Below are 18,803 nucleotides of genomic sequence, written 5' to 3'. Positions count from 1 at the left end.
AGAGTTAAAGTCTAGATGCACAAAACTTAGTCCAATTAGCACTGGAACTTCTGAAATTACAATGATATTATGACCGGAACTTGTCGAGTCTCAAAGACACCGGTTTGCAACCCCAAGTCATGAGTTGGTATGTATGTACGTCGGTTGGGCTGGACACACTTGCATTCATGACAAGCAGTGAAAAACCTTGAAATTACAGTAAGAAAACCTTGCAAGTATAGTACCTCGTGTCATCTACGGATTATAGAGACACAGCTGAACAAACATACACACTTTCTCTTCTACAGATGAAGACACACTGAACCAACATACACACTGCCCTATCCATAGTGTGAAAAAAGAAGTTCAACATCTCTCTCAAGCAAAAAAGCATTCTTCTCCATCATTGTTAATTTGCATTCTGAAAAAGGGATCAAATAAGAAATTAGAATCAATTCTTAATTTCCATCATTCTAATCTGCAAGAGAAATTCAGACTGCTCATTGAAAGCTGGATCTAGGAAAGCAAAGGCTCTTCCCTTCCAACAAACGATTTAAGAAAACCAATGCTTTCGAATGGTTACAGGGAAGCAAACTGCAACAAGGAAGAATAATGTAAAGAAAATGTATATAGAAGAAATGAGATATAAAAAAGAAATATTCTAGTAAGAATGCACTGTGATTACCCATGGAAATTACACTATAACAGCACTATAAATTATAGAGAAATTGCATTGTAATTACAATAACATAGTAGTGGGATTTACAGTGTACTTACCCTGCAAATTACACTGCAATTACAAGTACACTGTAAGAACACTATGATTACTCTGTAATTTCAGAGGAAATTACACTGTAACTAACGAGATTACAATCTTGGAGCTGCTGTAAACTTGGATGCAACACTACAGAAAACATAGAAAAAAGGTTATAAAATTGATACAAATACTACCCAACGAAGAAAACCACAAAAAGAAAAAGGTTCTAGAATGCTTGGAGATCCAACATAGGGCAACCCCTCCCCCCCAAAAAAATCACAGAAGTAACAGAAAAATTTGAACTGTGGTTAACTTTGGAAATTACACTGAAATTACAGTGTCACTAGTCTGTGATTTGAGAGGAAATTTCACTGAAATTAATGTAACTTAGATGCAAGTACTACCTAAAAACACACACCCCTGCATCTAACAGCAAAAAAGGCCAGTGGAATCAAACGCCCAGGCTAGCAGAAAGAAAATCAACAGGGGAATCGGATCCACCGCTACATCCATGCTACTACCACTGTAACTTTAAAAAAGTTGGCATGAAAATCCACCTCTGCATCAAACACAAGGGGAATCAAATCAAACCACAAGATCTATACAAAATTCAAATTATCACTCGTGTTCTTGGTAAACACGATGAGATCTAAATAGTCAATGAGATTATTAGAAGTGATAAAAATGGAAATGCACAAGAAGTACAAATTTAAATTTTGCGGGCCGGGAAGGGATGTGCCAGATCAGACGCCGCAATCTCAACCCGTAAAAAAGCATATTCTGGGAACCAGATGAGATTTAGTTGGCAGCGAGATTATTTGACGCACGGGCACTCACATGTATTATGGAGCACTATAGTAGCTTAATAATCATAGCTCCCCTTCTGCATGTGTTGGTCTTATAATTCAGACCAATAATAATCTGATAGTTCCGACCTATTAGAATAATACAGGGATAATAAGGATGCCAATAATTTTACATTCAAGCATACTATCAAAATACCAAAATAATAACAACGGATATGATCACTTGCCGTAATACAAGAGTTTCATTGCATGTTCCAGATATTTATCAGGCCAATCATTATATCTGTATCACATATTACACATGAAATACTACGCTGTGTGACATGTACATTCCCAAAAACATTGCGATAGTAGAAAACCTATAACAACGATGATGGTGCCAATGTGACGGATGATTATTGAAATGCATTTAGTAGCTCAACTAAATGGAGTATACCTCCAACTATCAAAATACCAAATAAAAAGTTATATGTAAAAAAACGAATTACAGCAAATCTTGACCATCGCAAGAGTAAATGCTCTATCATTACAAAACATGCCGGTCTATTAAGACCGGAATTCAGCCTGTAAGGACTTCCTTGTAGACGATGTTCTTCATCGACGTCAGTAAGGACACGGTCGGTCTTTTTCGCTTCTTTGGATTGTCCTTTTGCTTGTTGGCCTTCTCCTTCGGCTTCTCCTTCTGAATGAGTATCTTTATATTTCTTTTCGCGGTGGCTCGAGACAGAGCAACATAGAGCTGACCATGAGAGAACACGGGATTGGGTAGGTACACACCAACAATCGGGATGGTCTGCCCTTGAGCCTTGTTAATGGTCATAGCAAAGCTAAGCCTTATAGGAAATTGCTTCCTTTTAAACTTGAACGGAAACATGTCGTTTTCAGATGGGCAGAGAGGTATTCGAGGAAGGAAGACCCTCCTGCCAGCGTGTTGTCCAATCACGATTTCTGCATCAATGGTGTTCCTCTCAAAACCTCTAACAACAAGCCTAGTGCCGTTACACAGTCCATTAGCTGGATCAATGTTCCTTAGAAGTATGACAGGGCAGTTCAGCTTTAGCTTGAGTGCATGCGGAGGAAGACCGTTAGGAGTCAATCCATTCAGAAACTCCTGAGCGTAGTAGCCATATGGGTCGTCCTCCGCGCTGTCAAAGCTATGGTAGATTACTTCATCTCCATGAAAACGCTCTATCATGCGGATGTTTATCTTGTCGACATTGTCGTTTGTCGTGGAAAGGATTGCGCGAGATGTCATGTAATTCGAATCAGACATGTTGTCATCTAGACTCGGAAACACGTGGTCAATAAGCTTCTCCAGGTCGTCAACCTTGCCTGTAGACGGCAGACAGATGTCTTCAGGGAGTAGTATGTTGCCTTGATCGTCGACATCCTCAGTGCCATTGCCGACCCTTAGCAACTAATCTACAAACCACGTGTCATTATGAGCCCTCATGTTGGTGATGAGCCGAAGCTGCCGCATACCCTTCCATAGATGAGAACTTCGGAGGGTTGCATCAATTATCTGGCCCCATGACCCCCTTCTGACTACCGGAAGCACCTACCTAAAGTCCCCACCAAAAACAACAGTCTTTCCTCCAAAGGGTCGGTCGCGTATTCCCATAATGTCGCGCATGCTATTGTCCAATGCCTCGACCGCTTGTCGCTTCGTCATGCTGGCCTCGTCCCATATTATCAATGAGGCCATCCTTAGCAGCTTCGCGGTCCCACTCTGCTTGGTGAAGCTGCACGAGGCTCCATCATCGCAACTCAATGGGATCTTGAACCTCGAGTGGGCAGTCCAGCCGCCAGGCATGCTAGAAGCGGCGACGCCCGACGTCGCGGTAGCGATACCAATCTTGCCATCGCTCCTCACCTTGGCAAGCATCGCCCTGTATAGGAAGGTCTTTCCTGTACCTCCAGGGCCATCAACAAAGAATACACCCCCATCACCGCGTTCAACAGCCGCTAGTATCTCGTCGTATGCGGCCCTCTGCTCCAAGTTCAGGGAAGATGCCAATTTAGTGTCATCCATGTCAAACTCAACGGTTGATTCCTCGATGACCTCTCTTGCCTCGCCCTCGGTTGGGTCAAACGCATCATCGATGCTTGGCAGAGCGAAATCAACAATGTCTGTACCCATGGACTGCAACATACCCCTAATGTCAAGCAACACCATCTGCTCCACCTCGTTCGGGGACGTGCGTGTTCGACGATAGTCATCTGACATAGGCTCGAGGTGCCTATCCCATAAACCGCGCACGTCACCTGGCTCGCAGTGCACCAAGATGGTTGCGAAGAGCCTCCTAAGAGAACATGGCATCGCCCACTGCTCAGCCTCAGTAAGACAGTCGTCGAGCGTGTTGTCTGCCTCGATGAGTCCCAACCTTTCAGCAGCATCTCTAAAGCTCCCACATAGCACGCCGTCCACGGTGAGCAAGTCGTCGAAGGATGTTTTGCCCGTAATATAGTTTAGCAACACACGCAGGTAGTATCGCTCCCCCTCGGCAGGATTGGCAGACACGATGCGACCTATTTGAAAACGCTCGACCCTAGGCTTCCAAAACTTCTTTTTCTTCTGCCACGTGAAGCTTCCGGGAAAATCCTTGTACAATATATGCCTAGCCCGAGGGTGTTCCTGGTTAGCCTTGAAATACTCCGTTAACATGGATTTTGAAGCATTTTCGGAGGCGACAACATTTTTCAAGTCAGCCTGCGCATTGAATGCAACCCTGTGCATATTTGGGAGATGAAGAGGCAACTGCAAGACAAGCGGGTAATTGGCGCAAAGTGGGAAGCCAAATATCCTCCACATAGCCTCCGGAGGGGTGACCCACCTTGCGTCAACGTATCTCTTGATCTCATCGATGTTACCATCGGCATCGGGCTGGTCGATGCTGAAAGAAGCCTTATCATGGCCCTTGTAAATGTACTTGTAAAGATATTTGACGGCCTTTATGCTAGAGCAGACCTCAACGTTGATGTGGCAATTGAACATCCGCAGAAGGTAAGGGTTATAAGGCACAACCCATCTGTTGTCCAACATTTTCCCTCGGACCTTAGCACAGCTTCCATTGTCTCTACGCTGATAAACTGGGTATGAGTCCTTGCCTTGTGCTGTGTTCTCATTGAATGGGCGGGGGTATCTGCACTTGCATTCGTTATCTTGCATGCAAACATTCTTCGGGTTGAGAGCACCGCAGGGTCCGTGCATCATATGTTTTACCACCAATGCATGCAATTCCGGATACTTCTGCTTGTTTGGGAGCTTTGCGGAAATTAGTCGGTCATACTGCTCCGGGACGACAAGCTTATATGTTGAATCCATGATCAACAGAAAATGTGCATGGGGGAGGCCCCTCTTCTGGAACTCGACTACGTAAACGTAAGCGACCACAACACCCAGGATATGCTTCTTGAACAACATGTATTTCATAGCCTCTAGTTTGCCGTAGAACACGCGAGCCACAATATCAGGTCGGTCTTGCGCCGTCTGACCAGGAAGCAACTCATTTGTTATCTCTTCCCATTTAGGGTTGCAAGTCATGGTCAAGAAGATGTCAGGCTTCTCGTATGTATGGACAATTGCCATGGCATCCATATGCCTCTTCTTCATGTCGCGGTCGCCACCAGGGTATGTTCTAGGGAGAACTATTCGGGTGCCAACAGCGCTTGCTCTCGTCTCCCCAGATGTGATCGCATCAACAACTCCTTTATACAAGTCAGCACGAATCTGCGTCTGGTTCTTCCTATACCACCTCAACCGACAACTCTCAATCTTGATGTACATGTCGACCGCCCATTGCTGCAGCAGGCGTGCTCCACTGAGTATGGGATTGAAGATCGCAGGCCGTGTTTGCAGCATTTAACAGTAGTAGTCTCTAACGGAGACGCATAACCTGCTATTCCCCTCTGCACATGATTGAGTACCACGAAAATGAGGATACTTTTGAGAAATAATATATTATTTGTAACCAAATCGGACACAAACGACATACCTGCATCCTCCTCATCATCATGGCCCAGTTGAGGATGTTGTACAACCTCCCATGGAACATTACGTTTAGGTAGCTTTGGGTGCCAACCTAGCTCCCCCCTTGGATAGGATAGGGGATAAGACAACGGATCATATGCTCCGGAGGTCACACGTATACTGTGCCTTTCGTTGTTGTTACCACGAAGCGTTATCCTCCTGTCAAACCTTTTGGCTAGGTCACTGCCCTCAACCCAAATTGCAGCAACCTCAGTTGACAGCGGTCTATTATATCTTCTTTGGTCAAGCCTCTTATCGGTGTTTAGGTCTATCCTATAATCATCGAGATTGTCCTTGTGTGCACCCAAACTCCTAAATTGCTGGGAGTATGGGTTTTCTTTGAGTATGTCTACTAACATCTTCACGACATCCTGGTCTAATTGATTGGTCGCCGCCTTACGATGATTAAGGTTTGGGTCGTCATCATAGAAGTACAACTGCAGATGTTCAGGACGGGAGCTAGGCCCGAACGAATGCACATTGTGGTAGATGGTGACGTGTGCCCGGAATGTGTACACCCCAGACTTCATGTTTGTGTAGTTTTCATCAAGGCTGACGCCAAGGGTTGTGAAGGCAAAATGCCCGTTGAAGAACCGTATGTTCTCCCAAAAATGTCTAGAATCTGCATCCATGCTGGACCATAGCCTCATCAACTCTGGGACTGGTTCCGGTTGCTTAAGTTCGATCTGGCCATTGCGACAGCAGAACCCGTCAGTCTCAGACTCAAATTTTCTGGCCTTGCAGTGTTCACAGTTTGCGGCGAGTTTCAGGATGTGAGTGTTGTCTGGAATGTTTGAGTAGACAAAGTCAAATGGATCAATCTCGCTAGGATTACCACCAGTCATGGTTGCTTCGCTCTCATCATCCATGCTGTCATTATCGAATCCTACGGGCATTTGTTGAAACATCACGTTCAAAATAAAAACTACACATAATTCTAACTACAATAAAGCCACACGACGTGCTAGTTCAGAGTTGACCATACCTTGGTTGCGAAACATGTAGTACTCCTCGTCCATCAAATTGGGACCTGTCGGCTCATCGCCCATGATGTCGCTTAGGAATACATCGATGTCATCTGCATTGTCGTCGTGACGAATGTGCCGGTAGACTTCATCATGTTACAAGAGGGTTGCTTATAATTACCATAAGAAAAGTGACAATAGTACATTAATACCATCTGTACGGACAGTGTAATTCGGCATGTTCGTCGGAGGGTCGCCATCAGATGAATCATCTCCTCTGGCCCGAGAGACGGGTGATATGCGGCAGGTGAATGCCAGACATTGAGAGGTTGAGTTTCCCAGGTCTGGACGAGGGATAGCGATGGATTCGTTGCACGGGGTGTTTTTCCTTCTGGCATAATTGGCCTTCCTTTGAGCACTTGACTCCCCCCTTTCAATTACTGACATGCTTTTCCGGCGTTCCGTCTGCTTATCTCGTACTTTTTCTTTCTGTTTTTGTCTCACATCAACCGTTACCTCCTCCTTTTTCTTCTGATAAGAAGCTCGGCTACGTTCGTTTATCTGCTCCCTTTGCTCGTTTGTTAAATTACATTTCCGCTCATTATCACGTTTCCTCCTAGCAAGATCATTATCATGATTGACACCAGACATGTCTAATGTTGAAGGGGTAAATGTTGCTTCCTCCTGCAATATTTCTATATAGCTCGAGCTATTAGGGGGGGCTTGCTATTAACACTATTTGATATTAAGACGTATGGAGGCAGTGTCATCATACATATTCTAATTTAACGTAAATACAAACAATGTGCATTAAGATGTACCGTTAAACTGTACGCTTCGAGCATGATGGTCGCTAAAAAGTATTTTGGTATGAGCAACAACAAGTCAGTAACACACATGGTGAAACTCAAGGTAATATTTTACCTGATGATGAAAGTGGACGTTTGTTTCCCTCTTCGAGAAGCTTATCCTTGTTCCTCCGATAAGAAGCTCTCCGCATGGTGTTTCTACGATCTCTCTTCATTTCTTCATCCGTTTTTGGATTTGTTTCTTGGGCGTCATTCAAGATGACGTCTGCTGTCATTCAGGACATTCACAAAATTTAAAATATAATGTATCCACAGGCACTTAATTGATCATGGAGTCCCAACAATATGATTACCTTCTAGGTCATTGCCATTAATGAGACCAGATGTGACCGTAGTTGTAGCAGGAAATGTTGACCCATTATGCGAGAATGATGTATAGTTGGAGATAGATGGGTTGTCTTGTTAACAGAGGTTGTCAATACACATCGCCAAGTCACTGGTTAAGACAAGAGTAGTGGTACTGATTATAATTAATATAACTTTTAGAGCTCACCTGATAAATTAATGGCATTAGCATTTTCATCCTGGAATTGCCGATCTTTTTTCATTCGATATGTAGCTCTTCGCATGGCGTTTCTACGGTCTCTCTTGAGTTCTTCCTCCGTTTTTGCATTTGTTTCTTGGGTGTCATTCAAGATTAAATCTGAAGTCAATCAGGACACTCACAATTTTTAGATAACAAAACATAACCAACTCAGCAACTGACACTTTAGTACCCACAATTTGTTTACCTTGTAGATCTATGTCATTAATGAGTCCAGATGTGACAGTAGCTGTTGCAGGAAATGTTGACTCGTCATGCGACACTGATGTATACCAAAATAAGCTTGTTGGGTTGAATACATAAGCAAAGTAATCCATACATATTGCAATCTCAAAGGTTTTGACATTAACCGTGGTACTGACTATAATTAATAAAACTTTTAAAGCTTACCTGATAAATTAAGGGTCTGTGCATTTTCATCCTGGAGTCGCAGATCTTTTTTCGGCCAATAAGTAGTTCTCCTTAGGGCGTTTCTACGGTCTCTTTTGCGTTCTTCTTCTGTTTTTTGCGCATTTTCTTTGTTGGCGTTAAAGTCATTTACTGGTGACATTCATGCCATTCTCTCAAAAACCATAGGAAACAACATAATTTGATATGAAATGAAATTGGATTAGGTCCAATGATATTACCTTGTATATCATTCGCAGAAATCATACCAGAAGTGTCCGTACCACTACAAGGATATCCCGCATCATTATGCGAGATTGATGTATAGTCCGAGCTACCTGGGTTATCTGATGGGAATGATTGGATCGTATAAACTTAAATGACAGAACCAGATGTTATTGAATCAATTACGGGACGAATATCGTCTTGTATGGGAATGTTTAGCTGTAGCCGTACAAACATATGAATGTACGGATGTAAGATGAAATAGACTTACTTGAAATACGAAGGGGACATAGATCATCTCGTGTCTGTTTGTTTAGCTGCCCAAGCATATGATCCGACCCGTTTTTGTTGAATTGTCCCATCAGTTCATCTTCTATTGTATTCTGGCATAAATGCGGAGAGTAAAAATAAGATGCATAGAAGCTGATCTAGTACACTTATGTAATACGCACATATAACGCACAACATTGCGTAAGTACCAACAATATACCTGGAATCACATATGAAGGTTGTTTCACGTTGGTGATATCACATAGAGAACGGCGATGAACATTATGCCCATCTTCTTGATGTTTTTTTAAACAATCTGACTTGTTTGTGTGATAAGATGCCCGCCTCCACGTGTTGATAAGATCCCTATGGTCTATCATACGTACCACATATATGAGAGTTTAAGGAGCAATATATAGTTACGTTACTATAACGAATTCTTCGCATACCGTGCCCTTTCAAATAATAATCTATGTAATCCTAAGAGTAGTCAGAAAAATCACGCCAAACTACTTACCAGTCTTTGGAAGGGAAGGCTGATTCTCCTTTTGTAACCTGACCATATCCTCATCTTTTTTCTTCCGATAAGCTGCGCGCTTCTGTGCATTGAACTGTTCCCTAGTTTGATCAGCGGATTTAGTCCGTTCAAAAAATACAGATCCCGTTGCCTTCTGCTCGCAAGTTGTGTCCTCTGCAGTGTGAATAAAAGGATAAAACAATAATCCCGTACAGGTCATCTCGTCAATCTGAAAATGGGTAGGCATGCTTGGAGACTACCTTCATTTTCATCCTGTAGGTTAGTCGTATTATCCTTATTGTTTTCAAAAGACTCAAGCATCCTGAATTTCAAAGGTTCTTGCCCTACAAATTAGAAATCAACTCAAATTGCGTTAGGTTGTACATGATGGATTACACCCATAAATATTATTACTCATGTCACATGAAATAGTCTGAGTCAGTACCATTTCCATGTTGCGCTACAGGTGTGCCAAAATTCAGTGTTATAATACTCATTGCGGACAACGAAGAATCATGAGCATCATCAATACGTAGCAATTTAGAACCATCTGTAGAGTTGTAATGTTGATGAATACAAGACAAATGAATCAAAGGAGGCATAGGATTTAGGCAACATTCCAAGAAGTACTCACACAGTCTCATACCTAGTTATGTTGTGGAAGTATCGTCAACATTATCAGCTACGGGTATGATGCCTGCATTGTATTCTTCAACATTTTCAACACTCGTAAGGACTGCAACACAAAATGCCGACAGTCGATGCATGTAAGAATTTTGTGTTAGGCAACACATATAAGTAATCTGCACACTGAATTATACCTGGTTCCGTCGCGTAAATATCGTCAAAATGTTCAGATACGGGTATGGTGTTTGGGTTGTACTCATCATCAATTACCCCTTTCTTAAGGACTGCAACACATTTCGCTGTCAGAAAAGCACGCATCGCATGTGATCGAATTTACGTTGGACTGCATCATACCTGTAGTTACGTCATCATCTGTTTGATGTTCACTTGCCGTACTTTTTGAATTCCCCATACTCACCTAAGGTACCAAAAAGATCCATTTAATGAACAATCATTGCTTGATGGGAAGAATATATGAATTAACTGATGTTTGTAATTTATAGAATTCACTACGGGACTTGTTCATTCATGTATATGTGGCTGGATCTGATGGAGAAGATAAAGACAACTAATACGCTGAAAATTGATTTTAGATCCTGGTTCGAAAAGTAAAAGGGAAATCTTCGAGTTAATGTATGTTCCAGTGCAAAGGAACTTCCCGAGGGATCCCATTGAAATTGAATGTATGTTTCTTCTTTTATTCCTATGCATACTAAATGTGCATACTGGCCTGGCTCTTGGCACACGCACAATCCATCAGATGAACAGAGCACTCTTGGAGTACTCCTATATTTCCTAGAGCAATATTACTTACATTTAGTTTCGTGCCATCATGGAAATTCAGACGGGCGTTTCGCAGAGTGTCCAGAATAATACTTTGCAAGGGACAGCAGCGCGATGTCAAGCAGCAGCAGCAGCAGCAGCATGTTCTGCAGCTTCGACGACCCTGGTGAGTCCATGGTCGTGCTCAACTCGCGCCAGCAGGGCGCGAAGGAGTTTCCCCTGGAACCCCATGACCTGATTCTCAGGTTCGTAATTTAGCCTATTTTTGGCTGTTGATCACTCCTTTGTTTCTTTGTACATGTTCTGATTAATGGTGCTTTGGAACAATTCAACATGTAGTTTTTGATGGGATTTAGTAATTTTGGGCTGTTGAGATGGAACAATTCAACACGGTCATAATTTTGGGCTATTGAGGTGGGATTTAGTCATAAATCTGGGAAGCTGAAGCTTAAGAAGTTACAGAATGATTTTGCCTCGTTTTTCACTCTATATATTGATTTTATTGACTACAAACATTTTGTATTTTCCATCGTCAAAACAGGCTGCACTATTCCTAAATTTTATGACTAATGTAGGTGTATGGTGCAATCTAATGTGATGTACAACTTGTATGCTTATTTATATCCCTCCTATTGCTAATACGCAGGAAGATATTTATCATATATTTTTGTTCCCTCATGAAAAAAATGAACCTAATGTTCTTCCCTGATATACTATTAGTCACGGTGTTGGCTATTGTTATTTGGAGTATAGATTGAAATGCTTCAGATATTGTGCCTTATGAAAGAACACACTTATGTTATGAAATCAAACTTTCCAGTTTCTAAAAAGATTAAGTGTCTGTTGGCTGCTAATAATTTTGTTTATAAATAAATTATATTATTTATGCAGGTTGATTTGAACAATGTATAAGGTCGCCACTGCTGGCCGAGTTGGATACCCATTTGTGGTCCTTTTTTCCTTATTCTTGTTGTACAGATGACAGTTCATGGATTTCTGATATGATTGCTTCAGTGATGATTTTTGCAGAACCACATGCCGATGGTGCACTTTCCTTTAGAATTAAAGATCAGCTTACTACACTAACCAGATATCATATATAAATACTTTACTCTACAGCAGTATGAAGGGGTGAGCTAATTCTATTGTCACTGTGTTTCACACTTTTCTGTCATAGTTTGCGTCTAATTTCCCTACAGATTTCAGGGCTAGAAAATATGTTGAAGATAGATACAGAGAAAGGCGATTAGGGGAGTGGATTCCGATAATGAAGCTTCTTGGTAATGGAGATGGTTCTCTTATATTTGGTAGGAGTCAGAAAAAATCCAGCATGGAAAAACACCACATTCAACATGGTGTAATTATGATGATCTAAACGAGTATTCCTGTTCTGTCTACAACCTTATTTTATGGTCACATACAAACACACCTTTTCAAATTTTCTCTAATAGATCCTACTCTGTTTTAGGACTTCCAATTGTTTCTCACTGCCATGACCAATGCGGGATGATGCTGGCTTCTTCAAATATGTGCAAGATATGTCCTGTTTAGCATCACTGGATTTTTGAAAACGTTATATCTGAATTTAGAGTGCACTTCTGCAAAAAAGGTTTTGTCCTGATTACTATTCCGATTTTATTTCTGCAGGCACTGTGAAATGATCGAATGCCGCTAATCATTTTGGAGGTTTGTTGTAGGGTGCTCTACCAGGTATTTTGATCAGATCTGCTCTTTCTCTGCCTGCCATTTTAGCCATCAGTTGAGAATTATATTCAGGTTAGCAAACAAGTTTCTTGATACTTATAAGGCGAACATACAAAGAAATAAAATCTTGATGACCTGTGAGCTGATTCTACATGCATCTGTCGTGGCTTATATACATTAGTAAATGTTACCATTTAACATGACCTGACTCACACCCCTAGGATAAAATCGAACTTGTACATAGATTTTGCTTCAACTGGAAAAGTCTACTATCGCATGCCAGATTCAATTAGAAAATGACTAAGTGTGCCTACAGAATGCTACAGCTAATTTTTCACTGGAACAGGATACTGAAGTCTCACTCATGACGTATGTGGGATGGCCATTGTGAAAGCACTACCAACTTGCAATGTGATGTGTGTATTAGATGTGATGGGAGTATGAAATGCGATGGGTGTATGAGATGTGATGGCTGTATGAGATACATATATTTCGTCGGCGTCTCCTCGAAAACGATCAGCGCCGGATCCTGTACGTGTTTGGCGGCGGTGGATCAATGCATCGGCTGCATCGGCGAGATGTGATGGTTGTATGAGATGTGATGGGTATAGGTAAACTGGATGTCATACCTGATGGATCTGCGCCGGTAAACTGAACGTCTCCCTGCGCCGGATCGCGGACGTTTTCGGCGGCGGCGGCGTGCGCGTGATACCTATATGATGTTTGTATGAGATGCATCGGCGAGTTGTGATGGTTGTATGAGATGTGATGGGTATAGGTAAACCGGACGTCATACCTGATGGATCTGCGCCGGATCTGCGCCGAATCTGTGCCGGTAAACTGAACGTCGATCTGCGCCGGATCGCGGACGTTTTCGGTGGCGGCGGATCGCGTGTCCAGATGAGGAACGGCTCGGCGGGTTCGTTGTGCGACTGGGGCGGCGGCGAACGGATGAAGGGCGGCGGCGGCGACGACAGTGCAGGGAGACTGGCGTGCAAGTCGTCCTCGCTCGAGGGCATGTGACGAGGCGGGGTTTTTTTTCGCTGGTCAATCCTCCTACGTTTTCGCTCGAGGGCATGTGACGAGGCGGGGTTTTTTTTCGCTGGTTAACCGTCGTAGGTTTTATTTCGTCGCATTACCTGAAGAGCGATGGGAGGGCGCGACCTGAAGAGCGATGGGGCAGGCGGAGGTTTTGGTACGTGTTTTTTTCGGTTTTTACCGTTCAGCGTTACGCGGCAGGAGGTGGGAGGAGGTACCAAAAAAGGTACCAAAAAAACCGGGTGAGGTGGGACGAAAATAAACCTGGAACGGAGACTACCAACTGCTCCATTAGGAGTAGAGATAGATTTTATCTACATCATGTCATCGTTCTTATTGCGTTACTCCACTTCTCCATGAACTTAATACACTAGATGCATGCTGGATAGCGGTCGATTTGTGGAGTAATAGTAGCAGATGCAGGCAGGAGTCGGTCTACTAATCTTGGACGTGATGCCTATATAATGATCATTGCCTGGATATCGTCATGATTATTTGAAGTTCTATCAATTTCCCAACAGTAATTTGTTCACCCACCGTTTGCTATTTTTCTCGAGAGAAGCCACTAGTGAAACCTACGGCCCCCGGGTCTCTCTCTCATATTATTTGCCTTTGCAGTCTATTTTATTTGCCTTTTATTTTCAGATCTATTAAACCAAAAAAATACAAAAATACCTTGCTGCAATTTATTTTATTTAGCGTTCGATCTATCAATATTTACAACTCTCTCACGTCCGTTTTCCTGCCTTGGGGCGCCGCTACCCGAAAAGGATTGACAACCACTTTTACACGTCGGGTTGCGTGTATTTGTTATTTGTGTGCAGGTGTTGTTTACGTAGAGTTGCTTGGTTCTCCTACTGGTTCGATAACCTTGGTCTCATCACTGAGGGAAATACCTACCATCGTTGTGCTGCATCATCCCTTCCTCTTTGGGGAAATACCGACGTAGCTTCAAGCCGCATCAAGAACCAAGGTATTAATCCAGTAGGAGGAACACATGAGTCACCAATGGTCGCACCTACACAACCAAGCAAAAACTTGCACCCAACGCGATAAAAGGGGTTGTCAATCCCTTCACGGTTACTTGCAAGGATGAGATCTGATACTGATAGATATAAAAAGATAAGTAAAAGTGCAAAATAACATAAAGGTAAATAAATTGCAGCAAGGTATTTTTGTGTTTTTGATTTTATAGATCTGAAAATAATATGATAACAAAAACACCCGAGGGCCATAGTTTTCACTAGGGGATTCTCTCTTGGAAGAAAGCATACGTGGGTAAACGAATTACTGTTGAGCAATTGATAGAAAAAGAGCATAGTTATGAGGATATCTAAGGCAATGATCATGAATATAGGCATCACGTCCATGACAAGTAGACCAACTCCTGCCTAGATCTACTACTATTACTCCACACATCGACCGCTATCCAGTATGCATCTAGAGTATTAAGTTCATAAGAAGATCACTGTCGGTGTCAAAACCGGCGGATCTCGGGTAGGGGGTCCCGAACTGTGCGTCTGAGGATCAAAGGTAACAGGAGACGGGGGACACAATGTTTACCCAAGTCCGGGCCCTCTTAATGGAGGTAGTACCCTACTTCCTGCTTGATTGATCTTTATGAATATAGGGGTTACAAGAGTTGATCTACCTCGAGATCGTAATAGCTAAACCCTAGATGTCTAGCCTCGGTGATTTGTGATAGCCTCTACGGACTAAACCCTCCGGTTTATATAGACACCGGATGGGACTACGGTTGTACAAGATCGGTTTACAGAGGAAGGAAACTACACATCGGACGCCAAGCTTGCCATCCACGCAAAGGAGAGTCCCAACCGGACACAAGGGAAGACCTTCGATCTTACATCTTCACGGCCCATCAGTCCGACCCATATCACATTGCCCGGACGCCCGAGGATCCCTTAGTCCAGGACTCCCTCAGTAGCCCCCAAACTTGCCTTCAATGACGACGCCACATCTGGTTTTATGCCTTCAGCTTTGCAAGGCAGGTTCTTCATTATACCTTGGATAGTTTGGCTTTGCATTGAATACCACACTCTTCGCCTTCTGCGCCGCCACCGTCTCGGCTTCCACGCGTCGGATGAATACGAAGGGTCTAAACAGTTTTGCAAATAATCCCTTGACCGCATAGGGAAAGCGTCTATTTAAATAGATGAGGTCTCAGATGCCATTCCACACCACGCAGAAATCCTTAGATCTTCCCACAGAAAATCGCTCAAGCACGGCCAGCACTCCTAGCTCCTCCTCACGCCCTCACGGCCCTCGAAAAGGAGACTGGGAAAGTTGTTCGGTATCCCACACTCATCTGAATAAACTTCAGATATAGGGATACCTGCCTCCCGTGGATTTAGTCCCCATTCGGGCTGGATTAACGTCCATCAGCGGCGAAGTCCTGGCAGAGAATTTCCCCAATCCCACTGAAGGGTAGAGGGTGTGCTTTTCTTCCTTCCTGTTGAGAGGTGTAGGGTTTCCGATCCACCCTTTCCTCAGAGGTCTCCTGGAGTATTACGGCCTCCAACTGCACTGTCTTACACCGGGCTCAATCCTGCACATTGCGGGCTTTGTTGCTCTTTGCGAGCTGTTCCTAGGCTGTGAGGCCCATTTCGAGCTATGGAGGAAATTTTTCTGCCTCGCCCCCCACTCCCAGAAGGGATCTATATTCGAGGTGGGCGGTGCCGAAGTGTGGCGCATAGCCGGGACAGGATACCTGTCCGGCACTCCGAAGTAGGCGTCTGAAGAGTGGCCCTCGGAATGGTTCTACATCGAAGACGTTGTTCTCCCGGATCCAATCCAGATTGGTCTTCCCGAATTCTCCACCGCTCCTTTGAAGAAGCGCACCAGCTGGCGTCCCCGAAGCCTCCAGGAAGAGGACAGTGCGGAGGTTAAGAGGCTAGCAAGCAAGATCAGAGTCCTCGCCAACTCCGGACTATCCATAATCGAGGTAATGGCGATTTCAATAACATGATGTGTTCAGCCACTCCAATCCAGAGGGCTTCCCGTGTGGGCATTACAACGGGGAGGACGACGCCTCCCGCTATGGTCGCAAGGGTCCGGATAATTTTGCCGCCCTGGCCGCCATGTTGGCTGATCTTTTCAAAGGGGAGAAAAAAGACTTCACTCGTTTGAAATGTCGGGAAGGTTTTTCCATGCACAATCCCATCTCGTGGGTGAGTTTTCATCGATTATTGGCTCCACTTAATCCCCTTCCCGAGTTGCACTAGTCGAATTTAATCCAGCTATTTTTAATAGGAGTGGAGAAAGGTTGTCGAGGGGGTCCACAGCCCCGCTCCGCAGCCAGAGGTCCACATTAGAGACCTAGATCCCGGATAGGAAGAAGATCCAGATATACTTATAGAGCTCAAGGAGGGGGTCTTTTATCAGGCGAGCTACGACGGCACAGAAGTGGCCATTATAGCCGATTGCCCCGGCCTTCTCCCCTCCTCCCACGTAAGTACCTAGGAGACGTCTCCTCCAAAAGAGTTTTCTCATTGCGCCTCACCCACCGCACCGTCTCGTGCTCCAAAGGGGCGGCACTTGTCTCGCCACGCCGTATCAGAGGTGTCCCTTAAGAGGGCGACGCCTGCGCAGGGCAGGTCTTCGAAAAGAAAGGCGGACGGTGATACTTCCGAGCCCTCACCCTCACCAAAGAGGTACGGTTTTTAATATGCACTAGGCTGACGTACCAGATTGTGACGTTTCCTGTTGTGCCGCACCTTTAGGAAGAGCATACGCCGGACTATGTCCGGAGACCTCGCCGGTCATGCATCAACCAATCCGACCCCGGACCCTGCCACAAGGACCAGGGTTGATACGGGTGCAATGTCGAATTGTCCTCTCACCGAGCATTCGGATAATGTATCTATCACCAACTCCGAAGTGGAGAGTGCGATGAACCATCAGCGCCGGAGGGCGGCTATGCGCGACCCAAATTTCACCGAAGAAGCATTCAATGCTTTCAGCTCAGCGGATGCATACATCCGAGCTGCTCGGGATGGGCTTGCCAGAGCCACTCACCAACTTTCAAAGGATATGCGGGTAAGAATTTTTGTATAGGTTTAATAATCATGTGCCAGTAGCCCCCGAGCCTTGAAGCAGTTGGCCCAACTGATTTAAGGGTCGTTATGCCATCAGGTACTCACGAAGAAGAATAACACATTATCCAAGGAGCTGGAAGAATGCCGGACTAGGCTAACTGTTGCCACCGCCGAACTTGAAGATTTAAAGAAATCCTAGGGGCACCTGATGGTAAGCACAACAGTATCTGGAGAATATTATTCCATACCCACAATGATTCCCACTATGCATTGTTTTTGTATGCAACGGCAGGATCGTCAGACCGGTTGGGCGAGAGGCTAAGAGCTGTCCAAAGGGAAAGAAGCCGCTAGTCAACGTGTATTAACACGGACCATTAATGAGAAGAACAAACTACAAGATGCAAACATCAAGCAAGCCGAAGAGTTGAAGGACATACGAGCCCAACTAGCGGATGCCTTGAAGGAGAACAGAAAGCTGAAAGGCGGCATATTCAGTATGCTCTTTAACCTTACTTTCGTACGGTCCCCTGATGGAAAATTTAACAAGTTTGTTTCAGTAGGTGTGCTGATTGGGCGGCCTGAAGGAGAAGTGTCCGGATTCCAAGGCGATCTGCTACAAGAGCTGTCCAAAGTGCATGAGCGAGCTCGAAAGGCGATGAGGAACATCGCTAAAGCTTTATGGCCATCTGGTTCTCCTCCAAGAAGTATGGAGGAACTCGTGAATTTGTTCAAGAGAGCTCGTCGCCGTTTTGGGATATGGAAGATATCGTCATGCCGCGAAGGCGCACGAGAGGCCTGGGCCATGGTGAAAACATGGTACACCGGACTTGATCCGAATCATATGGCCCGGGTCAGACCTCGGGGACCAGATGGACAAGAAATTCCTGTTAGCTTGGTGTACGACCAAGTAAAGATAGCCGCCAAGTTTTCACAACAAGATTGTAAACTAGATAACCTGTTAGATGGTCTAGAGGAGGAAGAAGTTTGTGAGTCCATGTAGCAATGTACTTTTATCGGCAGACTTATCTCCAACCGAATTGTAAAACGAATGTCATGGAAGACCTTCTGCTTCACCCTCCGAAACCCAAGGTTTGGAGTGTTTCCGAATACTATACCGTCGGTAGACACCAAAGTACATTTGGAAACCAGGCAGTCCGGTCATAGTCGCTTGAACAGACACGTTGTATTCGGGGAGTTATGTTATATTACATTTGATCATAAGAAACATCTTCCAGAGAGAATAGTTC

The 18,803-nt window shown here is 44.2% G+C and overlaps 1 protein-coding gene across 1 annotated transcript; it reads right to left on the bottom strand.

The window, feature by feature from the left end:
- Positions 1–2,101: 2,101 nt before the first annotated feature.
- Positions 2,102–10,294, bottom strand: LOC109777586 (uncharacterized). Its single transcript, XM_073501639.1, has 11 exons — positions 10,171–10,294; positions 9,795–9,899; positions 9,610–9,693; positions 9,350–9,523; positions 8,138–8,212; positions 7,900–8,049; positions 6,558–6,683; positions 5,538–6,458; positions 5,439–5,451; positions 3,105–5,363; positions 2,102–2,951 (listed from the first exon to the last, which is right to left on the bottom strand). The coding sequence occupies exons 1-11, from the start codon at positions 10,292–10,294 to the stop codon at positions 2,102–2,104; spliced, it is 4,881 nt and encodes a 1,626-aa protein (XP_073357740.1).
- Positions 10,295–18,803: the final 8,509 nt, after the last annotated feature.

Source organism: Aegilops tauschii, chromosome 6 (genome assembly GCF_002575655.3).
Source record: "Aegilops tauschii subsp. strangulata cultivar AL8/78 chromosome 6, Aet v6.0, whole genome shotgun sequence".
NCBI classification, from domain to species: domain Eukaryota; kingdom Viridiplantae; phylum Streptophyta; class Magnoliopsida; order Poales; family Poaceae; genus Aegilops; species Aegilops tauschii.
This window is presented reverse-complemented; position numbering and strand designations above follow the sequence as displayed.